This window comes from Pan paniscus, chromosome 14, assembly GCF_029289425.2.
Source record: "Pan paniscus chromosome 14, NHGRI_mPanPan1-v2.0_pri, whole genome shotgun sequence".
NCBI classification, from domain to species: domain Eukaryota; kingdom Metazoa; phylum Chordata; class Mammalia; order Primates; family Hominidae; genus Pan; species Pan paniscus.
Window position 1 is genome coordinate 34,493,598 of NC_073263.2, and position 24,378 is coordinate 34,517,975.

Below are 24,378 nucleotides of genomic sequence, written 5' to 3' on the forward strand. Positions count from 1 at the left end.
AGTCATACTATTATGACTTGTATGTTTTGTAAATTTCCCGTACAGTTTCAAGCATTCTAGCATTTTATAATTCAATTGCCATTTAATTTAAATGGACATGCTAGTTACCACTGCTTTCAGAAGTGTTTGCTTAACTACTTTAACAATTCAATCACTTTGGTGCAAGTTTAAACAAACAGACATGCAACCAAGAATTCATCCTAAGTACTGGTTTTGAGGAACTTTTTTATAACCTGTGGTACTTAGAATTTTACCGTGTTCCCATATCCTGGGAGTTAACTTGACTGGCAGGTCCAATTAAATATGAATAATAACAAAACTGATTATGGTGGATTTGTATATTGACCTTTTTCATTTGAGATGACAATTAAAACGATTTGAATATACCTCAAGATACCTAATATTTCTGGTGACTTGCAATAATCTTTATTGAAAAGGGAAGACCTCATGAAATATTAAAGAAAATTATATCCTTCCTTTCAAGGAACAGTCATGCCTAGTTTTAATTCAATACTAGCAGCAAGATTACTGTGTACATTTTAATTTTTAAAAATTAAAGGTTTATTTTTTGTCTCTTGTATCTGTGCAGACACAGATATGTACTTTTCTCACAGACAAGGCTGGCAGTGAGAATCACCCATGTTTTTAGATAATTTCGAAAGTCCTCTGAATTGTACGTTCCTATGAAAAAAGGAAACATCAATAATTGGCATCATACCTGAGGATTGTCAGGATTTTGAAAGTGTGGGATTTGTCGTTCCCACCAAACTACCCCACAGTGTCACACACTGCAGTCTTTTTAGGCTGGGAGGCGAGTTCAAGAGCTGTTTGTTGTTCTGAGCTTGATCCAGACAGGATCACTGTTTGACAAGTTCTATTTTAAGTCGTGCCTGAGTGTGCAGGTGTCAGCCTCTTTCATGGCTGTAGAAAAAGCACCATTACACTCCGTCTGTATTCTTCCCCCGACAATGCAGGATCGCCCCCCCGCCCCCCCCCCCCCCCCCCCCCCCGCGCGCGTTTGTTTCTGCTTTGCCAGCCACTTTTTCTTTGGGAAATTCTAGGGAGGGCAGGCGGACGGGACTGCGAGGAAGGGCGTGGAGGGGCAGAAAGAGGTCGTCTGCCACTCCCCTACCTTACAAGGCACGTGGCACTGGCAGTAGCAGCAGCTGGATGCAACAACTGAGATGAGGAACCTCCTCCCAGCAAGAGGATATTGAGAGAAGGAGGAGGTGGCAGCGAAGGCAAGACGTGCACACTGTGTCCTTCCCCAAAGGGAGAATCCGCCCTCAAGGGGAAAACCACAAGGAAGCCACTACCCGCCCCGCCTCTGCCAGCTTGCCCCAGTGTCTGGCAGCAGTCCCCATGCACCTGCTCACCTGTCTATCCGTTCGGGGTGGTTGGGGGAGGGACGAGGGGTGTCGGGGTGGGTGGGTGGGAAGAGAAGGAGGGCAGGGCAAAAGAGGGGGTGCACCGAGGGCTCCGCCCCCCCGGAGGCTGTGCGCAGGCGCAGTGGCTGCTACCGCAGGCAGGGGGCGGCAACATGGCGGAGTGAGCGGCGGCGTCGGGGCTTCACAACAACAGTGGCGGCCGTAGCAGCGGCGGCAGCAGCGTCAATAGCATCGGCCACAGCCTGAGCTTCAGCACCGGCCAGCGTCGTGGCCAGCTGCTCGCGTCCTCGGGCTTCTCGGAGCGGCTGCAGCATCTCCGCGGGGGGCGGGCCGGGCCGGACAGACCGGGAGAGGGAGACAGCAGAGGCAGCGGCGGCGGCAGCGGCAGCGGCACACCTGCTGGGCGGGCACGGCCGCTTGCCCGGCAGCGGTTAGCGGTACCGCCACCGCCGAGAATAAGCCTGCGGATCCCCCGCCGCCTCCGCGGGGGAGAGCGCCGGAGCGGGCCGGGCTGAGGCGCAGGCGGGGAGCGGGCCCGGCGCCGCGGCGCTGGTGGATGCTGGGGCTCCGAGGCGACGGCCGGGGGGCGGGGGCCGAGGCAGGTATAACGGTACCGGCGGCGGCAGCGCCGCTGCTCTTCCCTTCTCCTCAGGAGGGGGGCCAATGGCTAGCGAGAAGCCGGGCCCGGGCCCGGGGCTCGAGCCTCAGCCCGTGGGGCTCATTGCCGTCGGGGCCGTTGGCGGAGGCGGCGGGGGCAGCGGTGGTGGCGGCACCGGGGGCAGCGGGATGGGGGAGCTAAGGGGGGCGTCCGGCTCCGGCTCGGTGATGCTCCCCGCGGGGATGATTAACCCTTCGGTGCCGATCCGCAACATCCGGATGAAATTCGCAGTGTTGATTGGACTCATACAGGTCGGAGAGGTCAGCAACAGGGACATCGTGGAGACGGTGCTCAACCTGGTAAGGAAAAGGCGTGCTCTCAATCTGCTTCCCCAGTCCCCACATACACCGTCCCCAGCGCCTTTCCCTCCCACCCTTCACCCCCAGGGTCACACGCGCCGCGCGTCCCTGGGAGCACAGAGCGTTCAGCCGGTATTGCCCAGCGGGTGACCTGCCTGCGCGCTGCTAGAGCCACGCCACCTCCCTCCTCTCCTCTTTCTGGTCCTCTCCTGCCACCTGAGCGCAGTGCCCAACTTAACACCGCTTCTTATCACTTTTTAGGACCGCGAGTAAACCAGTACCCGCGGTGAAGGTTTTGGGTCGACTTTAGAGTTTAGTTAGGAGGTGAGGAGGCCTCCTGTTCTCTGGGGTTCTTTTGCTCACACTTAATTGTCCGTGGTGTCGCTCTCCGAGGATGACAGCCTTGCCCCTGGAGCCTAAATTCCCCCGTGCTGCTGAAATGTGAGAAGCGCATTAGCTTCCAACTTGAGCAGCTGGGGTGTGATGTTTTCGAAGGAGACAGAAAATGATGCAGTTTTGCATCTGTCTTTAAATATTCCAAGGCCATGATGGAGAGTGTTGTGTCTGTATCCATCCCCCTCCATCTCTGAAGCAGCCGTCCCTTCTTTGTAATATTGCCCTGAATATACTGATCTCTTAGTCATTTTTTGTGCACACAAGGTGTGTGAGGACACCAGATCACACAGGTTGATTTCTGTGGTTACTTTCAGTAGTGTGGCATGTGGGTAAAGACTAAAGGAAAGGTTTTAAACGCAGCCCTAGGTTTTGGTTCCTTTCATGGTAAGAAAGAGTTACTGCAGAAGTGTGTATGACTTAATGTTTTGCGCTATCTACAGAGAGGCTCAGAAGCGTTTAAGATGTCAGGGAAAGAAATGGAAAGAAGGAGAGGAGAATCATACATTGAGGATAATTAACAGTAGTTCATATTTAGTGCTTTGTAAATGGAGGTTTTGTTTTGTTTTGTTTTGTTTTTTAAATGCAGCCAAGCTTTTTAAACAGTTTTCTCTGCAATAGATCTAGTCTTTGACATACTGTAAGGTTGGGCTTTGGGAGGCAAGACATAAATCGAGAGCAATCAGTTGAGTATTGTATTTGGTGTGGGGTCACAGGAATATAACAATATGCTTACAGGGGTACTTTGTAACACCCATGCAGTCATTTTTCAGCTAAGCAATTATTTTTACTTACTCTATTGGAAAACTGAGAGAAAGCTGCAGCTACATCAGTGGTGTCCTGAGACATGCATTAGATAATGTCTACGGTTTATGAACCTCGTAAATGCACAGAAAAGTTGAAGCTGTTTTTTTCCTTTTGCTAGTGTGTCAGGTCAAAGGAGATTATCTGTCTTTGTTATATTCATTGCTGTTTAAAACAAAACACCTCTTTTTACTTTTGTGTACCTTTCAAATAAATCATCATGAAAAGTCAGTGTAAGTTTGAGGGAATGTCACTAAGTTGATATAACCAAGTTCTTTTCAGAACACTACTAGAAATACAGTTTTCTTGAGTTTTAATTTTAACTAGCTGCAAATAAGAGGTCAGTACTTGCCATTTCTTTTTAAAAGAAGATAAATGAAATCTCAAACTGTTAGTATGTTAGCAGGTAACTGTATTTCTGTAATTTAAAGGAACACATTTTTAGTTGCAGTTTTGATCTAACCAATATCATTTTTAAGTTAGATTATATTAGGCTATTTTAGTAAGTATTCCTATGCTTACTTAATACATTTTAACCTGGTAAGAGGCAGTAGAGCTTTCACAACCTGGAAACTGATTTGAATGTATAACCAGTTTGGACTCTGCAGCAGTAGCAATGTATGCTGAATCAGTTCTTAACAGATGGGGTTTTTTAGATATACGGTAGACTAAGAAAGGAAGTGAAATGTTTCTCTTGAGATAAAAAAGAAATTTAACTCTTCAGAGCAATGAAAATCTGACATGAAGTTTCAGTATGCAGACGTTATTTTAGAGAACTTTACCATTAAGCTTAGAGTCACTAGAAATAAAGTAATATTGAGATAGTATATCCCCAAATCTACCTAAGATTTTGTAACTGCAATGATATTTGGAATTTAAAGAGTTAGGTTTAAAATTTCTTTGTATATATTTAAAGAATGCAATAGATTTTTAAATAGAAACTTTTGGAGAAAAGAATAAATGACAAAAGGAGCTGTTTATTACTAAGTTGTTAATTATATTAATTGTGGAGTATAAATTAGTCATTTGAAGTGTAATTTTCTTGAACTGTAGATTTAGGGCTTTATTGTCCAATACACTCATGAAAATGTCATATGAAAATTTAAGTGGATTCTCAAAAATATGTGGAAGTCATGGGCATTTAAAAAACTGATTATCAAACTTAATTCTATTTATTTAGTAAGTAAACCAATAAAATTCATATAGGACACTCAGTGACTCGTTAGAGTTTGGAAACCTTTAATATTAAATCTAAAATGATTTTTCAAAATTTTCAGTTTTAATTTAACACATTAAATAAAAATGTAAGGTGAAATAGTGAAGTACCTATTACCGTGCCCTGAATGACAGAAAAGAAAGGAGAACTAATGAAACTTCAAAAAAAAGAGGAGTTTCTACCTTAAACAATACCCTTGTCTCAGTCGCCTTTGTCAGTATGTTTTTCTTTCTTTTTCCTGTTTATTTTTTCTTCCTATGTAAGGATACTCATAAATACTTGGTTTTTAGGTGCTATTTCTCACATGCCTTGGCCAAAGAATTAAAAGCTGGGCAGAGTGAAGTTTTAAGCATGCACTAAAGTGTAGGACTTCTTCAACAGAGCGGTGGCTGTAATTTTTCTGCTTTGTTTCCCAAAGGTCTAGAGACCTATTTTTACTACTAGGTGGATTGTGGGAGTTTGGTGAGGAATCACCAATGTGATATGATATAAAATTAGTCATTTTTATTAGAGATGTATGTATTTTGTATAATGATGTTATAGTTGACTTAAAACAGTGAAATATGGAATGGATAATGTTAGGAAGGTGGGTAAATTAGTTTGTGAATAAAGTTACAGTCAGAGTGCATTGTCAAGGATTTTGCATTGTAGCTCTACTAATGAAAGAAACTGATCGTTAACAAAGTTTGGCTTCTGGAGGAATTATTTAAAGTGGCAATATAAGAGAATTTAACTACAGAGAAGAGATTTTGTTGATTGTTTTCAGTTGTAAAACTGGCGTACTACCTAATCTATTACTTCTTTTGTAAACACACTTAACATATGTTTATATAAGCTTTATCCATATTTGAAGTAAAAGCTATGTAAGTATCGTGTTATTGTTGCTTATAACATGGAAGTTTCTTTTATAAACATAAATTTCTAGAAAAATATGTTTATAATAGAGGATTAATATTTACTTAGTGAAAGAATTCATAATTTTTTTGGAATGGCTTTCTTATGTGTATAGTATAATTCTATGATTATAATTATGGAATTTAATTATAGACAAATATTTTTTATGAATAACTGAATTCATGAAATTTTTTCATGGATTTGTAGTTTTTTTTTCATGAGTTACTGTGAGTTATATCAGTGTGTCCAGTTGTAGAAAATGATATTTCCTCTGATTTTTTTTTTTTTTTTACATTCTAAGTGGCATGCTGTTGGCTGAACTGGAAGCCTAACAAGATGCTTTGAGGGGATTTGTGGTTTCCTAAATTTCTCTCATCTTGGCTTATGGATCATGGTATTTTTGTTAAAAGGGTAACTTTAAGGTTTTTTTTTTTTTTGTACTTGAATATGGCAGTAAGTCTTCTTCCTTAGAGTTTTTTTTTTAATTTGCAGCTTGATAGTCATAATTTTCATTTTAAAGATATTTAGAATTTTACAAACAAGGTGTCTTCTGCATTTGAATTATATTTATTTAAAAAATATACAGTTGCATCTTAGAATCATGGAGGTCCTTAATACTAATAAAACCACATTTATATTAAAATAATTTCCTGCATTTTAATTTATGTTGATATATAAGCCTTTTCATATTAATTTGAGTTGTATTTTATTCTCATGATTGGGTATGGAAAATAAAATTCAGGATTCATATGTAAATGCTCGAGGTTTCAGTATCTTAAGGAGTTTTGAGATTTTCCATAGAAATATTAATTTAGTCACATAATGACACTAAGGCAGCAAATATTCTGTGGTCAGTCAACGATCAAGTTATATTAATTTTAAATAAATGTTTTGTGTATTGCTAGCTGCTTTTTGGCAAATACTATGCTGTTAATTAAAAATATCTCAAGGTTCTTTATTCTTTTGCTATACTTTTCCCAAACAGTGTGAAATAATTTATTGGGTTTAACAGACCCAGTGCCCGTTTTGTGTCACTGGTATAGCTGTATTATAAAATTCAGTCACCTGCATTTTTTTTTTTAACTATATACTGAACATATTGTTATGCATTAGTTCCAGGTTTTCCATTTCTTGTCTTTATACAATGTCAGCATATCTCTTTGGCATCACATATCACCCTGTAGCATTGCAGTTATTTATGTGTGTTTCCCTTCCTAGGCTGTGAACTCCATGAGGACAGGAATTGATTTTATGTATATTTATTTTTTGTATTTCTAGGCCTTGGATAAGTTAAGTGCATTTGTAGTGTGCAGGACACTGTATTAGGCAGTAATGATTATGGTCAGTTTCTGAAGTTATGTTCAACATTACAGTCCAGACTTAGGATCCTGAAATAAACTCATATATAAACTCAACTCATATAAACTTCATGTATTTCTTATTCCTCAAACTAGAAATATGTGTTCAATGTGTATGATATTACCTGACTATGTAGGCATTACTGCATATGTAGATGTTATTTTGAACTGGCATCTGTTAGTAAGTTCGAATCTGGTAAAAACTTTTCAGTAAACTTTTATGTATAATCAAATATAATCACATAACAAGGTCATGTTGTTAACAAAGAAAATACGTAATGCATTGAAGAGAAATTGTAGAAAATATTGTTAGCATTTGTCATATTGCCAAGAATAGTGGACATCTCTTGTTTTTGTGTGTCTGGCATACATTTCACCTCTTTGTAGTGGTACCTCAGTTTTCCTTTGATGACTCACTTATTCCCCATTTGTAGTTCAGCTGGTTTAGGTGGGTCTACCCCACTGCCCTGCCTTGAGGGTCAGACATCTAACCTAGGTGTGGCAAGAATTGTGGTGATTGGTTCAGGGACAAACATTTAACCCAAGGGTAGCGAGCCAGAGTAGGTTCCAGGAATTGTGCTGGAAGGCTTTCTGATGGGGATGCTGAATGTGTAAATTCTTAAGAGTTGTAGGTCCCTGTCTTAGAATTTGATCAGGTGTAAAGCAAACAACCTCATGATTCTGTTGGAGAACCTAGAGTTCTTTATGTCTGTGGTGATTATCTTCTAACCATTAAATTATCTCCTTTAAGATTTACTATTGTTATTTATTTCAAATCAGTGTAAGTTGGGTTTTTTGTCACTTGTAAATAGAAGGAATCCCCAGTAACATAGACATTAGTATCTGGAAATGACACATTGTAGGAAACAGACCTTAGATTTTGAAATGGAGTGGAAGGCAGTGAGAACTTTGTGGTCCTCTAGCAGTTCCGTTTTACAGAGCAGCTGTTTAAATTGTCACCTGTGTTATCTTTGTCAATGGAACTACTGAGGTTGGAATTTTAGGGATGTTGGAATGTTTTGGTCACTTTTTGGGGTCTTTGATACAATGTCTTTTAAGAGAGCAGTTAACTTCGGTCCAAGTTAGCATGCTTGAAAGCAAAGCAGAAAGAAAATGTAGCCTTTCCAAGGCAGAGAGGCTCTTTCTGCCTGTAGCTGCCATCCAAGATAGCAGAGAATTAGAATATTAAAGCTTTGTAGGTCATAAAGGCCTAAGTTTTTACCCCGTGCTAAAATTGGCAAGAGGAAAGCCAAGAGTTTAAATGAGAACCAAATAAAGTTCTGTCTGATAAGCTTCTCCCAAGCCTCTCATGCAGTATACGCCAGCCTTCTGACCAAAGTAACAGTAATCCAGTTGTGAAGAGCTTTAAAATAGGATGCAACCAGGGAGCAAGTGATAGAATAGCTGTGCCTCCTCACCCAGTTTATTGTTTCACATTGCTTCAAGGAAGATCATTAAGCTGACGGTTAAGGGGATAAGAGTACTGGGAAGGCCTATTGCTATGAGACTGAAACATAAAAGCTGACAAGATCCTGACAGGATCTCCTGTTTTGGTTGCGAATTCAACTCCTTTTACTTAAGTAAATTGACAAAAAACTTACCAAAGTTTAAGGAAGCCATACTTCTAGAGAAACCTCAAGCCTGGTAAACAAAGGCCTGCATTCTTTTACTTCTAAGGCAATTCTAAGCTCCAGCAGTATAGCTGCTAGAAGGAAATTCTGCATTATGGAGGCTAATAAGTGAGATCTTCTGAGATATAGTGGTAGTGAATGTGTTCATTTTGGCCGACCCAAGGAATTCCATTAGCAAGGACAGGGAATTCTTGTTACTCTGACCAATGACATATGGTTTATGCTTTGAAATTAGTTATCATGGTGTTTCTTTAACCTTCTCCAGTCTTCTAAGTGCAGTTATTGTTTCTTAATGTTCTTTTACCATTGTATATTAATTAGAAGTTATAGTTAAATTTATTACATAGCTATATAATTGGTCAGGTTTGAGGTACCACCAAGAAGAATATTGTCATAACACAAAAATTTCAGACTTGAAGTTAGATGCAGTAATTTGTCTTTGTCTTTTTTCACCCTCTGGTAAGGTGGTAAGTACACTTTCTATTGTGTCTAAGATAGCCATGTTAAACATGGATATTTAAGTAGTTATATGTATGAAAAGAAGTGAGTGTCTGAGATGGGTGGGTAGCCAAGGACTCTTAATGTTACAGATTTCTGCCGGTTTTGGCTGCCTAGGATCCATTCTTTCTGCTGTTAACATTCTTGATTTTTTGATACTCATTTAGGGAGTCATTCTTGATTTTTATGGTCTGGGGCTTCACTGGACTTTGTCCTGCTTTCCTGGACCAGACAGAGAAACTGACGTCTGGCCCAACAGTAACTGGTATTGGTTATAAAATTTAGCTGCATTTCTGAGACAGCTTGATAACTTCTTTCTGAAGAAAGAAAAAGGTGCTTTCGCTGGGGTTGCTGAAAATGTTAGAATGTAAGTCTAGAATTGATTGCAGTCTGCACCATGAAGTCAGATTCTACTTGAGAACAGAGCTGTTAAAGAGGCACCTAAAACCAAGCCATACATTGCTGATGGCAGCTTTGGATCCCCTCAAGTCAGTTTTATCTCCAGATGTTTCAGTGCATCATTTTGCCTTAAGCCAGTTTGAGTTGGGTTTCTATCCATTTGTGCCCCAATATTCTAAATTAAAAAATATTTAAATACTAATGTTTAAATTAAATATTCTAATATTCTAAATTAAAAAATTTAGAATATTCTAATTTTCTAAATTAAATATTTAGAAATACTTAATTTCTAATATTCTAAATTTAAAAAATTTTAAATACTTTAGGTATTAAATATTACAGGACGAAGCATAAGAAAAATGTTTACTTGTCAAAGGACTTGATATATTTCAAGAAAGAAGAAATATACATGTTTAATTAATATAAAAATACTCACTTTGGCTAAATAAGAACATAAGGCAACAGATAACATGAAAAGGAAGTGATTAAAAAGAAATGACCAGCTGGTCATGGTGGCTCATGCCTGTAATTCCAGCACTTTGGGAGTCTGAGGTGGGAGGATTGCTTGAGCCAGGGAGTTCAAGACCAACCTAAGCAACAACCCTGGAGGTTGAGTCTGCAGTGAGCTGTGATCACGTCACTGCATTCCAGCCTGGGTGATGGAGTAAGATCCTGTCTCACAAAAAAAGAAATGATGATTGTTTGCTAGGGCAAGTTAAAATAATCTTAAATGCTCTTTCTGGGCTCATAAACTGTTACAGCTATTCCGAGTGACATTTTACCAATATGTATCAAGGATTTTAAAGAGGTTCCTATAATTTATTCTTAGTTCTTTAGGCTAAGGAAAAAAATACCTGTGGACAGGTATGAAAATTAAGTGTATTTTTATGATATAACATGTGGCAACAACTTAAATGTTCAACAATAGGAAAACATTAAATATATTATTTTTACATCCATGTTATGAAATAACATACAGCTATTAAAACATTCTGTGCCTCAGTTTCTTTGTGTGTAAAATGGGATTTCAACCTTATAAGATAGATATACAGGTTGTACAGATTAAATGGGTTAATATATGTAAAGTGCTTGGTATATAGTAAACTTTAGTTAGTACTTACTATTGTTGTTTTAGTTCTTCCCTTGGTCCTGAGAATCACCTGACCGTAGAAAGAAGTAATGACCTAACTAAAAGTGATCTGTCCTATTTTAGCTTGGAGTACCTGAGCCTAGTGACCTGTCAGGGAGGGAACTCTTAGGTACACACAGATCATGATCTCCTGCTGAAGCACAGGACATCTGTTGTCTTGAATCCTGCATAGTCTTTATCAGTGCCTGAGGTAGTTTTTCTGATTTCTTACTTTGCATGAGGAGGGTTAGAAACTGGGGATGGAAGAGGCAAGAGGTAACACCAGTTCCTTTGTGTGGAGTCTCTTCCATCTCTTCTCTCACAGGGCTGACTTTCACATGTTGATGTAGTAAGACATGAATGGTGATCCAAGGCAAATAGTAACTCCCTCTGGGAGTATTTGCTTAAATATTTAGAAGACTACTTGGGTAACAAGTCTAAGGGGCAAGTTAAAGGATTAAAAACTAATTTATGACTATTTTAGAAACTAACATTAGCCTACAGTTTAATAGCTCTTAACTATTTACAGTACACTTGCGGAATTGAACACAGCAGTGTCCTCTAACCCTCAGAATAATTTCCTTTTATAGATACCATTCCTGCTTTACATATGTAGAAACTAAGGCTGTAGAAAATGTGAAGTAATTAGACAAGGTTATCTAGGTACTAAGTAGCACAGCTGGGACTCAGACCTTCAGGTTCCAAAGCTAGAGTTCTTTCCCATTACTAAGCAAATGTAGCTAGTACTTAGAAATTATCCCAAAAACAGCATGTATGAAGAGATGATGTTGGAAGGGGAGGGACCAGCCAGCCTCAGTGAGTTGATTCTCTGGTAGGGAATGTGTCCCATAGACAACTTAGGACAGGCTATTCAGAGGAAATTAAAAATGAATGCAGGTCAATTGAATGGATTTGTACACTAAAGTGACTTAGCAAGAACTGTACCATGAGTTATTAATATTTGAGTTTTAGGAAATAATTGGTTATGTGGTAAATGGCTTTGAATTTTATACATTTTCACTGGGCATAATGTGGATACTTGAGAGATTACTCTGAACCAGAATAGTAGTATGCATTAATATATTATACAGAAAAAGTAAATTCATGATTTTCTTGTTATATATTGGAGGTAATTATTTGAACCACTGTATATACCATATTTGCTTGAATAAAACGAGTTATAGAAGGAATTATACTAGCATCTGGGTAATATAATTTCTAATAATTGTGATTTCTCTTTCAGTTTATGAAGATAGAGCAAACATTGATTAATAGCAAATTTTATGGGAGTAAAAATATCTAGATATATTTCTTTTTAGCAAATACTTTCATTTTCTGAGAAAAATAACTTGCAGCAGATTAAAAGATGGTATATAAATATTTTTATGTTATTTAATTTTTTTACATTTGGGAAGGGAATTGGCATTTATAGATTGGGTTTGGGTTCATATCTTATGTTTTTAATGTCCTCTTCCAACTCCTTTGAAATAATAACTAATCTATAACTGAGGTTAAGGAGCTTGTCCAAGATGGCAAAATTGCTTAGTAGCAGAATGAGATCCAAAGTTGGATCTTCCATTTCCAAGTTTTGCTATTTAAATACACCATTACCTTTGATAATGATGATGATGACAGTGATAGAATCTTTACATGTCAGGCACTGTGTTAAGCATATGACCTATGTTATCTTATTTAATCATCTTGACCTATATTGTGAAATATTCAGTGAAATAAAGTAATTGTCTTTTTAAGTTAAGCAAGTCTGCTGTCTTAAAAGAGAAGTGTTTTCAACTCTGAATATATAAACGATACTTGATTATAAAATGTCATAGAATTATTTCACTTAATTTATACTAATTCTTTATAACTTGATCCCCCTTTCAAAGTCCTTGACTTTAAATGAAGTATTTAAATTTTTTTAACCTTAGGAGATATGAGTTATCTGTACAAGAATGTTCCTTTTATTATAATATATTGACTGTTACTTGATAGTTGTTACATTTCTCAAGTCATCATATTCTTCCATCTTTTGTCTAAAGAACAGCTAATCTTTCAAGATTTAGCTCAAACCCTATTTAAGTGACGTCTTCCCTGATATTCCCCTAAAAGCTATTCCTCCCAACCTGTGCTTTCCCATAGAATTTTATACATATTTCAGATTTAGTACCCACACATTCTATTTTAAATTACAGTTGGCCCTCTGTATCCATGGGTTCCATATCCGTGAATTCAGTTTGGATAGAAAATATATGAGAAAAAAATGGATGGTTGCATCCATACTAAACATGTATAGACTTTTTAATCTTGTCATTATTCTCTAAACCAGGGGTTCCCAACCCCTGGGCCACGGACCTGTTAGGAACTGGGCCACACAGCAGAAAGTGGGCCATGGGTGAGCGAGCATTACCACCTGAGCTCTGCCTCCTGTCAGATCAGCAGTGCCATTAGATTCTCATAGGAGAGCAAACCCTATCATGAACTGCGCAAGCAAGGGATCTAGGTTGTGCGCTCCTTATGAGAATCTAATGCCTGATGATCTGAGGTGGAACAGTTTCATCCCAAAACCATTCCCCCTGAACCCCCCTATTCATGGAAAAATTGTCTTCCATGAAACTGGCTCCTGGTGCCAAAAAGGTTGGGGATCGCTGCCCTAAAGAATATAGTATAACAACTATTTACATAGCATTTACATTGTATTAGGTATTATCTGGAGAGGAGTTAAAGTACACAGGAGGGTGTGCATAGGTTATGTGCAAATACTATACCATTGTATACCAGGAACTTGGGAATCTATGGATTTTGGTAACCACAGGGGGCCCTGGAACCAATCCCCCAGAGATATCAAGGGACAACTGTGTTTGTTTACTTATCAGACTGCACTAGAGGCTCTGAATCTTTTGAGGATCAGCACATTATCTTACCTTGCTATTATGAGTATTTAACATAGTATCTGGCATTTTGTGGTGTTTAGTGAACTTTACTGTGGATATTTTCTCTCATCTTTGGTATAGTTAGTTTGCTTGTTTCAGTCATGTTCAGCTTCGGTACAAATCTTATCTTTGCAGGCTATTCTGATTCTTTTAATTTCTACATTTGCCTCTTGCTTTAACATTTCAGTTTTTATTTTTGAGTGGGGGATGATTGGTGTACCTACATGTATGCAGTTGTCCCTTGGTATCCATGGAAGATTGGTTTCAGGACCCCTCAGGATACCAAAATCCATGGATGCTCAAGTCGTTTGTATAAAATGGCATAGTATTTGCATATAACCAATGAATATCTTCTCATATACTTCAAATCATCTCCAGATTACTTATAATACCTAATGCAGTGTAAATGCTAGGTAAATAGTTGTTCTGTTGCATTGTTGAGGGAAGTGACAAGAAAAAATGTACATGTTCAATACAGATGCAACCATCTATTTTTTAAAAGAAATATTTTCGATCCCCTATTGGTTGAATCTATGGATGTAGAACTCATGGATACAGAGGGCCCACTGTAAATACATGGTTTATATTTTAAAAAAAGTTTTCTGGATATTTGAGACTGGTAAGGAGTCAGAGTGTTTTTGGATCTGGTCAATGGCCTGACTCTTTCACTTGCATAGATGAGGAAACTGAGAACCAGGTAGGTTAAGATCCTATGGTCCTTCACAGACTAGGAATTAACACCCAGATTCCCTGACCCTTAGTCCAGTTCTTTTTTCATTTTATCTTGATGACTGTAGTTCCACTTTGCTTAAGCTCAGTTTCTGCTTTATAACTTTCATATGGAAACTTCCGTTTTTACTCCAGCAGGCTCAGAATACTTAAAATGATAGTTAAATAAATTACTGATTAATCCTAATCTAGTGTGCTATTGCTAGAGTCAAGATACTTCTTGGGTACATAAAAGAGTAGCATAATTCATGCCTTCAAATAACTTGAAATTCAGAACAGGGAATGGAAGAATAAACAGATAAATTATAATGGATGAAAGTAATATTGTAGAGATAGAAACAAGGTGCTGTGGGAACATTAATGGAGCTACTAACTTTCCTTGGAGGAGTTGGGAAGGCTTCATGGGTAGACGTCTTGTGAAAGGGATCTCGAAGGACAAGTAACTGTTCCAGGATTAAAAGAGCAGGAAAAGAACAGCTTTCCACAAAGGGATAGCTTGCACAGTGACAAGAGCCACGAAAGAGTGTTTTCATGGTTTTTTGCCTTAATGCTAACTATAGACTACAGTAAATTAAATCAACTTTATTTCTTTTTGTAGAAATCATTTTTTTTTTTTAATTCTAGTAGTACAGTTGACCATTCATATCTTTCAGTTAGGAGGAGTTAATTACCCCTTCTTGTAGGAGGGTCAGCCTTTTGTTCTGTTTAGGCCTTCAACTGATTGGTTGAATGAGGCCCATCCACATTAGGGAGGGCAATCTGTTTATACAGTATACTAATGCAAATGCTAATCTCATTCAAAAACACCCTCACAGACATTCAGAATAATATTTAATGAAATACATGGGCATCCTCTGGCCCAGTTAAGTTGACACCTAAAATTAACCATCATAAGAGGTATGTATTTTTTCTATCAACTCTCCTTTTTATTTGACTGTTGAAAGATATATTGTTATACCCATTGCAGAAAAATTATAAACCTGTGCACATGGTAGGCATTTAATAAATATCAAATGAATGAAGTACAAAAATGAATGAGACTCACTGGCAAAGAAAAAAGACGACTTTAATTTTGAGTATATTATAATTCTGAAGAGAAGGTAAAGATGAATAGATGAAAATTAACATTTTAACATTTGGCATTTACGTTTATTTTCAGTAGTCTTTGAGGTGAATGATGATTAACTTTTTAAGGAAATTAGTGTTTTCCATTTATAAAAAATGAAATTTATATACAAATAATCAATTTTTTATAAGAGCAAAAAAACAATGGTTTTGAAAGTCAGTGAAAGTTGTTTTTTTTTTTTTTTTTTTGATCATTAGGTTTATTCCCAGGCTGGCCTGATATGTTCAAATTCTTGATATCTTTATCTTTTTATAGAGGTAAAATATACATAACATATAATTTATTTCAACCCTTTTTAAAATTTTGTTTTCAATTGACACATAATTGTATGTATTTCTGGGGTCTAATGTGATGTTTTGATACATGTATACATTGTGTAAAAATCAAATTGGGGTACTTAGCATGTCCATCACCTCAACTATTTATAATTTCTTTGTGATAAGAACACTCAAAATCTTCTAGTTATTTTGAAGTACACAGTACAATATTGTTAATCATAGTCACTGTATATTTTAACCATTTTAAAGTTTACAGTTTGGTGGCATTAAGTGATTTCACATTGTTGTTCAACTATCATCACCATCCTTGTCCAGAATTTTTTCATCTTCCCAAACTGAAATCCTGTGCCCATTAAATAGTAACTTCCATTTCTCCTCTCTCAACCTCGGGTGATCCGCCCGCCTTGGCCTCCCAAAGTGTTGGGCTTACAGGTGTGAGCCACTGCACCCAGCCAAAAGTAATTTCTACAGGACTCAGATTCTTTAGTTCTGTTTCTTTAATATCATGTGGAATATATATATATATATATATATATATATATATATACACACACACACACACACACATATATATACACACACACATATATATACATACATATGTATAAACACAAACACATACACACACACATATATATACCCACCATAGTGATATTTATTTAAAAATTCATTTTTTCCCTTGCATTTGTTTTGTTCTCATAGTAGAGCTACTCTTGATTCTCTTATCTTGAAACTTCTATGTAATGCTCCACACCTAGCCCTAACCCTGTATTTTCATAGTATTCCATTTCCTTCATCTTTATTACAAAGCTTAAAATAATTAAACTGGGAAGACAGTCTTAAAAGGTGAGGGAGGTGAAGAGACTCAGCAGGCCAAGCCAGAATTCTGGCACAGGAAAAGAAAGACCACAAACACTCACACATGTATAATTTTTGTTTTGTCACCTAAAAATCGATTTGTGGACAACAAAACTAATTTGTTATGTATGATTAAGCCTGATGATTTCACTTCCTTACTGAATATTCAGCAGTGATTTTATCCCAAGTCCTCCTTTATCTAAAGCAAAATACCTGTAATTCATCTTTTCCTTAAGAGATTGTAAACATGTTACATTAAACAATCTGAATTTTAACATTAAAAAAAGATAAAGCAAAAATTTTATTTATCTTTCATACTACCTGTCTATTTATAGGCTTCTAGAGAGCATGACCAATATCTATTTGAACTTATTTTATATAACATACAACTTCTGAAGATACGTGTTTTCGCTACAACCCCTTTGTTTTTGTATTTTTAAGAAACAACATAAATTTATTACCTTTATTATAGTCCTAGCTTATCTTAAATAACTTACTCAAGACTTATCAGCCATGGATATATTTATACCTCTTTTGAGTCTATTTATAGCTTTATTTGTCTCTTTGTTTGCTTCTTGTTCTAAAAAACAGCTTCTTTTTGTTTGTGTACAGCTATACTATCCAGTGTGGAAGCCCATTTCTTGTGGCGGTGAGCGCTTATAATGTGGCTTTTGAGAATTGAGTGTTCTTTAAGTGTAAAATACACAATGAATTTCAAAGACTTAGTTAAAAAATATATCTTATTAATAATGTTTTATATTAGTTACATGTTGTAGATATATTGCCTTTAGGTTTTTTTATTATAAATAAAGCATACTTATTAAAATTCATTTTACCTGTTTATATTTCTTTTAATGTGACTACTAAAATTTTAAAAATTATATATGTACCTCACATTATATTTCTTTTAGATAGCATTGTTCTAACTGAGGTAAGTCAGTTATTAGGTCTTATATTGGAGACTTTGGGAGACAAATTCATATTTTACATGATTTTATGAACTATAATAGTCACTTGTCCTTTATGTTTGGAGCAAAAACGATTCATTTTTATTTATAATGAAATTAGAGGATATTCATCAGTAAGAAGGGGAGGACAGATTCAGATTAAGTTGTGACTGGGGGAAGTGACAATGGGAGGAGACCCTCTAATGCCTGGTAAAGTCAGGTATTGTGGCCTGATATATAGTAAACATTTGATACATATTAATTTTTTAAAAATTGGGTCAGGATTTGAAGAAATAGTAATAATAGGATATTTCACACCATGAATAGAGTTATAGTTTAAATGCATAGGTGTAAGTTTAGGCCCTGGGGAGACTGGAGGTGCTTTTGGTTTTTACTGCCTGCCCTTGAGAGTAGGAGCTAGAACTCCGGGCATTTGTGAAAAATGAATAAGAGAAAAGGTGGAGGAAGGGATGAGAGTAAGTAAACTGAGAGTGTTTGGAACTTACTTCTAATTTTTGCGGTCTCATAAAATTTGATTTCCAAGAATTGCAATAGTTTATCAAAGTAGAGTTAAATGGCTTGCTAAAACTGAGAAGAAAATTCAAGTTGGTCTGATACAGTTCAGTATTCTAAGATCAGGATCACCATGAATACGGATTTTTCCTTAACTGTTTTGGTAGCAGCACTATTATGTCAAACCTTTCTTTTTCTGTAAGGATATCCTGTCCCCTCACCACCTCCTAAAGGAATTGTTTTTTTCCTTCCTGCAAATTGAGTTATAGTTTTCCATTAATCTGCAATAAAAATTGAATGTATGTTACAGAAAAAATACCTTAGAAGCCAGGTCAAATAGTATTATATGTAATAATACAGTAACTAATTATGAAGTGCTATGTTTATTTGTCGTGTTTTTTAAGAGTTGAGGTTTAATGATTCTTTTTTTTACCAAAATGTTACTTTTCATATTGTAAGTTTCTTTAGAGTATCTATTGCTATGAATAAAATATTCTAAGGTGTGAATTTTATGTTTTTTTCGTAGGTGTTAATCTGTTCACATGCTTGTTTCATTGCTGTTGTTGTTGGAAGTCGTCCACCTGGCAGACAGGAAGCTCTGCTTGGGTGGGATTGGAGGTGCAGTCTTTCAATACTGGACTATACTAAGTATAGATTCCATTTCCTTGACCTCATTAATACTACATAGCAGTTCAAGATTCCTGGAATGGTCATAAAATTCTTTTGAACTATTAACAGTTTCTCATCCAGGCCTTAGGATAAAAAAAAAATGTTCATTTTTAGGGTGACTGACATACTTATTTTAGGAGTCTGTTGAGTAGCTGTGAAGAAGCATTTTTTCTTTTTAAAAGTACTCATTTCCATAAGTGTCATAGGGAGTATGTTGAGCAAATAGGTTTTGGTCAGATTTGCTGATGCTGCATAATGACATTTTGGTCTACAATGGACCACATATACAATGGTGGTCCCATAAGATTATGATGGAGCTGAAAAATTCTTATCTCCTAGCAAAGTCAGAGATATCATAATGTCATAGCACAATGCATCATTCACTGTGGTGATGGTGGTGTAAACAAACCTATTGCACTGCTAGTTGTATAAAGGTATAGCACATACAGTTATGTACAGTACATAATACTTGATAATAAGCAGCTATGTTACTGGTTTATGTATTTGCTATACTGTACTTTTAATCATTATTTTAGCATGAACTCAAGCTTAAAAAAAAAGTTAACTGTAAAACAGCCTCAGGCAGGTCTTGCAGGAGGTATTCCAGAAGAAGGCATTGTTATGATAAGAGATGACAGCTCCATGGGTGTTGTTGCCCCTGAAGACTTTTCAGTGGGACATGATGTGGCGGTGGAAGACAGTGTTCTTGAAGATCCTGACACTTCGTAGGTTTAGGCTAATGTGTGTGTTTGTGTCTTAGTTTTTAACACAAAAGTTTAAAAAGTTAAAAAGTAAACATAGAAAAAGGTTATAGAATAAGATACAAAGAAAATATTTTTGTATAGTCATATAATGTGTTTGTGTTTTAAGCTAATTATTATAAAAGTCAAAAAGTTAAAAAAATGAAAGTGTTTATAAAGTAAAAAAGTTTATAGTAAGCTAAGGTTACTTTGATATTAAAGAAATAAACTTTTTTTTTGTAAATTAAGTGTAGCTCAAGTATATACATTTTATAAAGTCTGTGGTAGTTATTGTAATGTCCTAGGCCTTCACATTCACTCACCACGCAACCACTGACTCACCCAGAGCAACTTCCAGTCTTGGAAGCTCCATTCATGTTAAGTGTTCTCTACAGGTGTACCATGTTTTATCTTTTATAGTATATTTTTACTGTATCTTTTCTGTGTCTAGATATGTTTGGATATATTAATACTATTGAATTATAATTGTTTATGCAATACAGTAACATGCTGTGCAGGTTTGCAACCTAGGAACAATAGGCCATACCATAGAGCCTATGTATGTGGGCTGTTCCATCTAAGTTTGTCTAAGTACACTCTGATATTTGTACAACAACAAAATCAACTAATGACACATTTCTCAAAATGTATCTCTGTTGTTAAGCGATGAATGACTGTATTTTATCCTAGAAATAATGTTTAACCTTATTAGTGATGTGCACTCTGAAAGATAAACTAATATATTTTAGTTACTCTATGACAAACTGTCACTCAGTGTGACAGCTGAACCCAATTACATTGAAAAATTATGCTGCCAAACTCTGAAATAAATTGAAGATGACCTGGCTGGAAAATATAGGATATAGACATTTACAACAGAGATTTGAATTCCAATGAAAGAATGGTTGTAGTTTTGGATCGGTATGCATTTTATATTTTAGAACCTTAATTTATTATCTGTGTATGTAAAAAGATTAGAGCTGTATTAGTGGGAAGATTATGGGAGTAAAATTTAATAATTAGATGTGTCACACTTGTGGCATGTTATTAGTTGTTAAAGAGGGACTCTATTAATGTAGCTTATTCCTGAGAAAAAACCACAAGTCTAATAAAAGTTTTGCTTTATATTATTATCAGGACATGATCAGATATTAATGTTTAACATACACTCATAAGTTATTAAATTATATCATTGTCCAGTTTTGACTCAGTTATTCAGTGTGGGTTACTATATTTAGCTCACAGATGATCTATTCTTTTGCTCCTAGCTATTTCTCTGTGGCTTCCCCTCCTCCTGCATGCACCCCCATATAAATACCAGTCTATTGGATCTAAATATGTATATTCATTTTCAATCTAACTTCATATCTGGTCACATATCCATTTTATCCCACAAACTTTTATTGATTACTTACCGTATGTAAAGCTAGGCACTTCGGATACAATGATCAAGATAAGGTCTCTGCCCTGGAGTTTATAGAGTTGTAGAGGGTGACAAATATGGGCAATGAGATGTGTAAATTCTATCATAGAAATCAATTAGGGTATTGTGGGCTACACTGAAAAAAGAAATCTACCAAGTAAGTCAAGGTAAGTCTTTATAAAGGTGATGAAGCTTGAGTTGAGTTTTGAAAGATGGCTAGAGGTTAGATCTGGCTACAGCTGTGTGGTCCAGCATGGCTGCCACTAGCCACACATGTGGCTAGTGAGCATTTAAAATGTCCTTAGAATATAAAATGCACACTTAATTTTGAGGGCTAGGTGTAAAAAAAAATGTAAAATATCTCAATAATTTCATAATATTTACTACATTTTGAAATGATATTTTGGATATTTGGGTATATGTACTGAGTTAATAAAATACAAGTTAATTTCACCTGTTTTATTTTACATTTTTCTTTTCATGTGGCTAATAGAAAGTTTGAAGTTATGTATATGGCTTGTATCTGTGACTTGCGCTATATTTTTATTGGCTATCAGTGGTCTGGAGATTTCTGAAATTTTTAAGATTTTTAAATTAGATGAACCATTAGAAGTATAGAAAGAAACTAAAAGATATTCTAGCATGCCCTCTTTTTCTCTCTATGTGTGCATATATGTGTACATATGTGTCTATATATACACACACATAACCTTTATATTGTTCAAGTCATTCATACTTTGGGTTTTCTGGTTATATGTCAGTAAACCTCATCCTAACAGATACATTGAATTAATAGCAACAATTTAAAAACCACAGACCACTGGGGAAAAACTTGTTCTCCCTACTCTGGCAAAAATTGCTTAAATAATTCATGGAAATCAATATGGCAACAAATTAAAATACATTTTATTGTCAGCAAATACTTTGAAAGGAAAATTGAAAACGTTACAGAGTTGAGGAAACAATTATTAGAATCAAATGTTGGAGTTTGTTTTAAGTACAATGAGAGTACTCTTATTCCCAACATGTTTTTATATATTATTTGCTATATTGTGTTTCTTAATGAAATAAACAACTGCTTTTTGTGAGCTCTATAAAAATATATATAAGTGAATGTACACTTTCGACAGAAATTCCTGTATTCCCTGCTTATTGAAACCAGAAATCAAGAAGGAATTCTACCTTTACCTGGAAAGCAGAAGATGTGTTTTGTGAAGATTTACTTGACTTATCAGAACAAGTCTCTCTTCTGGTATTTAGATTGCTACTTTGTATATTAACTGTCAGGGGCACCATATTTTAAACAGGACTCTGAATTGAATACTAGAACTCCAGAATGCTGGTGCTTGATAAGATTTTAAAGATTATTTAGTTTTTCAGATGTGGAAACCTAGGCACAGAGAAATTACTGATTTAATGTGGGATACTCCAATTTTAAGTTGCCATACTGTGGAACTGGATTTCAGGTGTTTGATTTTCTAGTCTAGCAATGATCTCTTTGGTTATATTAACATGAGTCTCTTGGGTTTGGCTGGTGTATTAGTTTACTGGAGGTGTCATGACACATACTGCAGACTGGGTGGCTTAAAAAATTGTAATTTATTTTCTCACAGTTCTAGTGGCCACAGGACTGGTTTCTTCTGAACCTTTCTCCTTGGCTTGCAGATGGCCGTCTTTTCCCTTTGTCTTCATATGTGCTTTCCTTTGTGTGTCTATGTCCTAATCTCCTGTTCTTATGTGGACATCAGTTATATTAGATTAGGGCCTATCCATATGATTTCATTTTATCTGACTTATCTCTTTAAAGGTTCTATCTCCAAATGCAGTGCCATTAGGCTGTACTGTGTTCCCCCCAAAATTCATAATGTTGAAGTCCTCACCTTTAGCATATGAATTTTTGGGGGGATACAGTGCAGCCCATAACAGCTGGTCTTAACTAAGCGAAAATAAGGGTAAAATGAGTGATAGTGATAAAAATGTAAGGTCTTTTATTAGTAATGCTTTACTTAAATTCCTGTAAAAATGACAGTTTTCTATTTTGTAAACCCATTGCTTTTTTACTTTGAATTATTTCATCCTTTTCCATGCTTCTACTCTTTTCTCCCCCCCCTTATATATTTTTATTCTCACGTGCCTTCATTTGTGCATCCAAAGGCACTGTTGATTCAGTAGTATCACCGGAAAAGCCCAAATAGTTTTGACTCCAGCTAATTAAAAGAAAACACCTTTAAAAAATATATGCTGCAATGTTTGTAGAAAATCTAGATCTTACTTTTCTTTATTAATATCAATAATAATAATAAAAATAAACCTCTGTTAAGCGCATATTAGGTACCAGGGATTTTGCTAAATGCTTTACCCTATGACTTTGGTAGTTTTATAGATGAGGGAACTAAAGGTTAAAGAAAGTGAAATAATTTTTCCAAGATTTCAGAGCAAATAATTGTTAAATTAAGCTTCAGACACAGGCAGTACTTGCTATGCTTACTGCCTGTTTTTTAGAATTCTTAGGAATTTAACTTGCAACTGTCTCGAATCCAAGCTATGCTCTGATTGAAATTAAGATATGGAAATAACATCATATGTTGATAGCTTTTGTGGTAACTATCGTGTTTACTATGGCAAGCATTCAGCACACTGAGCTTTGGATGTTTAAATATATTGAAGCTTTGATTCTTGAAGTCCTCAAGAATCTGTTTGCTTACCCAGGCACAAAATCACTCAGCATCTTCACTTGGCACATAAATGCTAATTCAGTAGCATGATATACATGGCATGTCATAATTTGCCCCTGCCTGTCTTTCTAGTGACATTTTATTTTTTCTCATAGCTCTACACTCTTTAGTCATAATAAACTACTACACTTATTTTCTGGAATTTAATTATTCTTATGGCTCCTTGGGGTTGCACATGTTCCTTAGTTCCATTTAGGAAATATTTTATTGATTACTTACTAACGCACAATTCAAGGTTTGTTTGTTTCTGTCTGCACTATTGAGAGTGATGTTGGGGCCCAAAAGACCAAAAAGGAGTTGTTTACAGGTGGACTTGGACTGTCCTGAAGAGAATCTGCAGATACCTATTTGTATTTTGCTAACTGGAGTTTAAATGACAATGGGCCACAAGGAGCAGGGCTACAAAGGGAAGAGCAGGGGGAGAACGTTATCTATGTCTCTGGGTCCATTAGTAGGTACGTGCTTGATCCCAGCTGGATCAGGTTAACACTGGAGCAGAATTAGGAACAGAGGGCAATAGAAACAGTGAGTGGGGAAAGGATTATTGTGGTGACTATCATTTTGGTGCTCCATAGCGGTGCCTAGAGTAGAGGACCCATCACAGAAGTGTTCTAGGAACGACTTATCTAGGAAACTAGCTACTGTAAACTTGGTTATTTGTCTATTTTTTCAGACTTGGTGATACATATTATGGTCTTCCATTAACATTATATAGTATACGTCAGCAGCATTCTTGTATGGTTTTAAACCCTGACAGAACTAT

At 36.4% G+C, this 24,378-nt stretch overlaps 1 protein-coding gene across 3 annotated transcripts in view; it reads left to right on the forward strand.

Moving 5' to 3' along the window:
• Window positions 1–2,029: 2,029 nt before the first annotated feature.
• NBEA (neurobeachin) overlaps window positions 2,030–24,378 on the forward strand; it is a 707,824-nt gene continuing 685,475 nt past the window's right edge. For all 3 annotated transcript variants that reach the window (XM_008952234.4, XM_008952238.4, XM_063595707.1), the window contains exon 1: window positions 2,030–2,345. In XM_008952234.4, the coding sequence (XP_008950482.4) occupies window positions 2,052–2,345 (294 nt within the window). In that variant the 5' untranslated portion in view covers window positions 2,030–2,051. The remainder of the gene's footprint in view (window positions 2,346–24,378) is intronic.